The sequence below is a fragment of the Cebus imitator genome, unplaced genomic scaffold, assembly GCF_001604975.1.
Source record: "Cebus imitator isolate Cc_AM_T3 unplaced genomic scaffold, Cebus_imitator-1.0 Scaffold30, whole genome shotgun sequence".
Classification (NCBI taxonomy): Eukaryota; Metazoa; Chordata; class Mammalia; order Primates; family Cebidae; genus Cebus; species Cebus imitator.
This window is the reverse complement of record NW_016107345.1, coordinates 3292935-3299351: the sequence shown is the minus strand read 5'-3', so window position 1 is coordinate 3299351 and position 6417 is coordinate 3292935. Positions and strand designations below refer to the sequence as shown.

At 39.5% G+C, this 6417-nt stretch overlaps 1 protein-coding gene across 1 annotated transcript in view; it reads left to right on the top strand.

The window, feature by feature from the left end:
• Positions 1–6417, top strand: part of TFDP2 (transcription factor Dp-2) — a 182352-nt gene that overhangs the window by 149774 nt on the left and 26161 nt on the right. Inside the window, 1 exon segment of the mRNA XM_017523750.2 lies at positions 3303–3501. Coding sequence (XP_017379239.1) covers positions 3303–3501 — 199 coding nt within the window.

The window sequence follows — 6417 nt, the reverse complement described above, 5'->3', positions numbered from 1 at the left end:
CCAGCTAATTTTTTATATTTTTAGTAGAGACGGGGTTTCACCATGTTGACCAGGATGGTCTCGATCTCTTGACCTCGTGATCCACCCGCCTCGGCCTCCCACAGTGCTGGGATTACAGGCGTGAGCCACCGCGCCCAGCCAAATGACCCTTCTTTCTAGAGGTTATTGTATATTCCTCTCTTCCTTACCTTCCACATCAGTTTTATTGATTTTTATCTTTAAAAATTTTGTAAATCCATCTTTTTGTCTCCTGTCCTACCACTGCCCAGTTTGGGGATTCTTCTATCACCTGGACTATTACAATAGCCTCTCAAATTGGTCTTTGTCTCTGCTTTTGCCTCATCAGTTCCACTTCTACTGTTTAATTCTGATTCCAAAATCTTCTGATTTGCAGTGAGAATGTCTGCCTAACTGAAAATCTCGCCATTCTACTCCCCCACTTATAGCATTCAATATATTTCAGTTATTCCATATGATTTCAAATAAATAGTCTGTGAGGTAAGATACCTATTCTGTCACAAGGGATGCACACACGATTCTTTGGGAATATAAGGAAAAGAAAATAGATATCTGTTGTTTCCTCATATTCCTTTTAAAACTGCATTTTAGTATCTGTTTATATGTACATAACATAGAACATGTAAATTATTTATCAATAAATATATTCACAGTCCCACATCACTTAATAAGGGGATGTGTTCTGAGAAATGCTTAATTAGGTGATTTCATTGTTACATGAACATCATCAAGTGTACTTACCCAAACCCAGAATGGTGTGGCCTCCTACACACCTAGGTACTTGGTATAGCTTATTGCTCCTAGGCTATAAACCTGCATAGTATGTTACTATACTGAATACTGTAGGTAATTGTAACACAGTGATAAGTATTTGTGCATCTGAACATACCTAAACATAGAAAAGGTATGAGTAAAAATATTTTGTAAAAGATATTTTTTAAATGATACACCTTTATAGGGCACTTTTCATGAAGGGAGCTTGCAGGACTGGAAGTAGCTCTGGGTCAGTCAGTGAGTGGTGAGTGAATATGAAGGCCTAGGACATTACTGCACACTACTATAGACTTTATAATCACTGTATACTTAGGCTACAGTAATCTATTTTAAAAATATTTTTCTTTCTTCAATAATAAGTTAACCTTAGCTTACTATAACTTTTTTACTTTATAAACTTTTTAATGTTCTCAAACTATGTAACTCTTACAGTAACACTTAAACATAGCTAGGTACGGTGGCTCACATCTGTAATCACGGCAGTTTGGGAGGCCGAGTGGGTGGATCACGAGGTCAAGAGTTTGAGACCAGATTGGCCAATATGGTAAAACCCCATCTCTATTAAAAATACAAAAATTAGCCAGTCATGTGGTGGGCACCTGTAATACCAGCTACTCAGAAGGCTGAGGCAGGAGAATCACTTGAACCCGGGAGGTGAAGGTTGCAGTGAGCTGAGATCTTATCACTGCACTCCAGCCTAGGGGATCAGGCGAGACACTTTCTCAAAAAAAACAAAGAGAAACCCACAAACATATTAATGGCTCCAAAAATGCACTTAGATAGAATGAATCATTCCTAGTATTTTGTAATACAATAGGTTGCTGTAGTTAACAACCACTTGATTGTGTATTTTAAGTAACTAGAGGAATGGAATTGGAATGTTCCTAATACAAAGAAACAATAGACTTGAGATGATGGATACCCCAGTTACTGTGATTGATCTTTACATACTGTACTGCTGTACAAAAATATTTTCTTTATATCCTTATTCCATAAGCTTTTTTCTGTTTGTTTTTAACTTTTTTTATACTTTTGAAACTTGTTTGTTAAACACTGAGATGTGGCTGGGCAGGGTGGCTCACACTTGTAACCCAACACTTTGGGAGGCTGAGGTAGGAGGGATCACTTGAGGTCAGGAGTTCAAGAGCAGCCTGGGGAACATAACGAGACCTTGTCTCTACAAAAAAGAAAATAAATTAGCCAAGCGTGGTGACATGCACCTGTAATTCTAACTACTTGGAAGGCTGAGGTGGAAGGATCACTTGAGCACATGAGGTTTAGGCTGCAGTGAGCCATCATGGCACCATTGCACTCCAACCTGGGCAAGAGAGTGAGACCCTGAATCAAAAAAACAAAAACAGAAAACTGAGACACAGAGCCAAGTGAAGTGACTCACACCTGTAATCCCAGCTGGGAAGCCAAGGTGGATGGATCACCTGAGGTCAGGAGTTCGAGAACAGCCTGGCCAGCATGGCAAAACCCCCTCTCTACCAAAAAGACAAAAATTAGCCAGGCATGGTGGTGCACACCTGTTATCCCAGCTACTTAGGAGGCTGAGGCAGGAGAGTTACTTGAACCCAGGAGGCAGAGATTGCAGTGAGCCAAGATTGCACCACTGCCCTCCAGCCTAGGGGATAGAGCAAGACTCTTTTCTCCAAAAAAGAAAAAAGAAGGAAAGAAAGAAAACTGAGACAGAAGTACACACCATCCTAGGGCTACAGGGGGTCAAGATCATCAACATCACTGTCTTCCACCTTTAAATCTTGTCCCATTGGAAGGTCTTCAGGGGCAGTAACATGCATGGGGCTGTCATCTCCTGTGATAACAATGCCTTCTTCCGGATACTTCCTGAAGGATTGCCTGAGGCTTTTTACAGTTTAATTTATAATCTGAAGAAGTACACTCTAAAATAATGATGAAAAGTATAGTTTAGTAAATATGGTAACCGGTAACATAGTCATTTATTATCAAGTATTATGTACTGTCCATAATTGCACATGCTAGACTTTTATAACACTGGCAGTGCAGTAGCTTTGTTTGCCAGCATCAGGGTAATGCAGTATGCTATGGCATTACAATGTCTACTACATCACTAGGCAATGAGAATTTTTTCAGCTCCATTGTAATCTTAGGGGACCACTATTGTATATGCAGCAAATGACTGTAGTTTTAATTTCAGTAAAAAAACATATAATCTACATAGAATACAAAAAGGTAAGTATGTTAGCTGTACAAGGGCAGAGTTTTTGTGTTTTTTCACTGACTTATTGTCAGTGTCACTAACAGTGTCTGGCACAGAATAGTAACTGTACAGTAAATATTTGTTGAATAAATAAATGATGTGCATAGAAAAGCACTCTTAACTTCATATTTTATTAGGCCCTTAAGGCAAAAAGTAAGTTTAAATAAACATTTCTCATCTCTATTAAATTTTTGCCATGTGAAGCAAAACTTAAATTACTGTCTTCTTGCATTATCTTACAGAGATTTGTAAAGGAAGTCTCTAATAGGTATAATGGAGTAAAAAAAATTTTTTTCTCTTCTAGTAAACGGAGCAAAAAAGGAGATAAAAATGGCAAAGGCTTGAGACACTTTTCAATGAAAGTGTGTGAGAAAGTTCAGCGAAAAGGTACAACATCATACAATGAAGTCGCTGATGAGCTGGTGTCAGAGTTCACCAATTCAAATAACCATTTGGCAGCTGATTCGGTAGGTAGACCATGAACCTGCCATTGTGTTACCTGTGTAATAGATTTGAGGAATCAGATAAGTTAGGTGAATGACTATACTTAAGAGTTTCATCCTGTATTTGGGGGGATTTTTTTGTTGTTGTTGAGTTTTATTTTGGAGGGAATTCTTTTTTAGGCGAAGTCTCGCTCTGTTGCCCAGGCTGGAGTGCAGTGGCACGATTTCAGCTCACTGCAACTTGACCTCCTGGATTTAAACGATTCTGCTGCCTCAGCCTCCTGAGTAGCTTGAATTACGGGCGCCTGCCACCACGCCCAGCTAACTTTCGTATTTTTAGTAGAGACAGAATTTCACCATGTTGGCCAGGCTGGTCATGAACTCCTGACCTCAAGTGATCCACCTACCTCAGCCTCCCAGAGTGCTGGGATTATAGGCATGAGCCACTGCACCCAGCCACCAGTAATTTTTTTATATGTTTCTGAATCTTATTGTTTCTTCAGTGTCTAAGTCAACAGGAAAATTTTATTTTTAATTGGAAAAGGAATACAGAAATATGTTTATTAAAAATTCAGTTGCGGCCGGGTGTGGTGATTCACGCCTGTAATCCAAGCACTTTGGAGGCCAAGGCGGGTGGATCACCTGAGGTTGGGAGTTCAAGAGCAGCCTGACCAACATGGTGAAACCCTGTCTTTAAAAAAGAAAAAAAAGATAAAAATTCAGTTGTCTGGCAGAGTCTCAAATAAATGGAGTGCAGTGGTGCAATTTTGGCTCACTGAACATGCCTCCCAGGTTTGAGTGATTCTTGTGCCCCAGCCTTCTGAGTAATTGGGAACAAAAATGGCAAGGCCATTTTCTGCCTCTACAGAAAGAAAATGTATTAATTTATTTATTTAATTTTTTTTTTTTTTTTTTTTTNGCTCACCGCAACCTCCGCCTCCTGGGTTCAGGCAATTCTCCTGCCTCAGCCTCCTGAGTAGCTGGGATTACAGGCACGCGCCACCATGCCCAGCTAATTTGTTGTAGCTTTAGTAGAGACGGGGTTTCGCCGTGTTGACCAGGATGGTCTCGATCTCTTGACCTCGTGATCCACCCGCCTCGGCCTCCCGAAGTGCTGGGATTACAGGCGTGAGCCACCGCGCCCGGCCTTAATTTTTTTTTTTTAATTAATTTTTTTATTTTTTTGAGATAGGGTTCTCGCTATGTTGCCACAGGCTGATTTTGAACTCCTGAACTCAAATGATCCTTCACCCTCAGCCTCCCAAAGTGCTGGCATTACAGGCATGAGCCACCATGCCCGACCTCTACAAAAAAAGTTTTTTTAATTAGCCAGACATGGTGGCACAAACCTGTAGTCTCAGCTACTCCAGAGGCTGAGGAGGATTGTTTGAGCCCAGGAATTCAGTCATGCCACTGCATTCCAGCCTGGGTGACAAAGCAAGACTTAATCTGTTTAAAAAAGTACATATATATGTATGGCTATGACTTTTACTCTTGAGCACTGATTTAGCCCTATGCCATCGATTCTGATATATCATTCTTTAAATATTCTGTAATTTTGGATTGAATTTGTTCTTTGATCTAAGAATTGCCTTAGGAAGAGTTCTTATAGTTACAAGTGTTTTTTTTTTCTTCTTTTTTTGCTTATTTGTTGCTTTAAAGTTTTACTTTTATTACTTAACTTGACCAGATAATATGATTTGAACTATTTCCCTTTTTTATGGATTATATTTTTTCCTTGGGCGCCATGATATAGTGGTTTTCTTTTCTTTTAATGTTCTATAGCCACTTGAAAAGTATATAGCATTCTGTTTCTGAGTGAAAGCCATGGTTCTCACAATGAGCTACAAGCCCCTTTGCGATCTTGCCCACCATTACCTCACTGATCTTGTCTTCTGCTGTGTACTTTCTCATTTACTACCCTCCAGCCACATGTCACTACGCTCTAGCTACATGTTTTGTTCCTGATCAGGCCATTGCACTTGCTCTTCCCTTTGCCTAGAGCACTCTGTGCTATGTGTCCATATGGCTTCTCTCTCCCTGCCTTGTGATCGCCATTCACCTGTCACCACAATGAAGCATTTCTTCTTAGTACTTTTCAACATCTAAAATACATTTTTACTAATACCCGACCACCACCACCTTCCCAGGATATAAACAAAGGTTGAGTTTTTCCCCTCTTTGTTCACTGCTTTGTGATTTTTCTGGTGATTTAGGATGCTAGTAGTCTCTAGTTCTTCAGTTGGTTACCTTTATAACTTAAGTTCCTTGAGTTATCACCTGTAGACAGTATCCATTGGTTATGAAGAAAAATGTATGTTTATTTTTGTCTTCCATTTTTCTCTTCTACCATAAGATTCAGATTAGATATATTTATATATTAGTATAATAAACATATATATTAGTATGTTTGTTAAAAGAAAAATAATACTATTATAGACCAGGCACGGTGGTTCACACCTATAATCCCAGCAGTTTGGGAGGCTGAGGCAGGTGGATCACAAGGTCAAAAGTTTGAGACCAACCTGGCCAACATGGTGAAACCCTGTCTCTACTGAAAATACAAAAATTAGCCAGGTGTGGTACGCATCTGTAATCCCAGCTACTCAGGAGGCTGAGGCAAGAGAATCACTTGAACCCGGGAGGCAGAGTTTGCAGTGAGCCAAGATAGTGCCACTGCACCCCAGCCTGGTGACAGAGCAAGACTCTGTCTCAGAAAAATAATAATAATACTATTAAAATTGTTTTTATTACTTTAAATCAATAGATCGTGCCGAACCTTTTATTATTATTTAATCTGCTTTGAACAACATCCATATCCCTTCCAATATCTAAAAGAGGAAATTGGCATACCTACTGCATTTCCTCCTCCTGGTACTGCTTATAGTATCATTTTTTTCTACAATGTCAAGATTTCCCTTTTTTTTTTTTTTTTTTTTT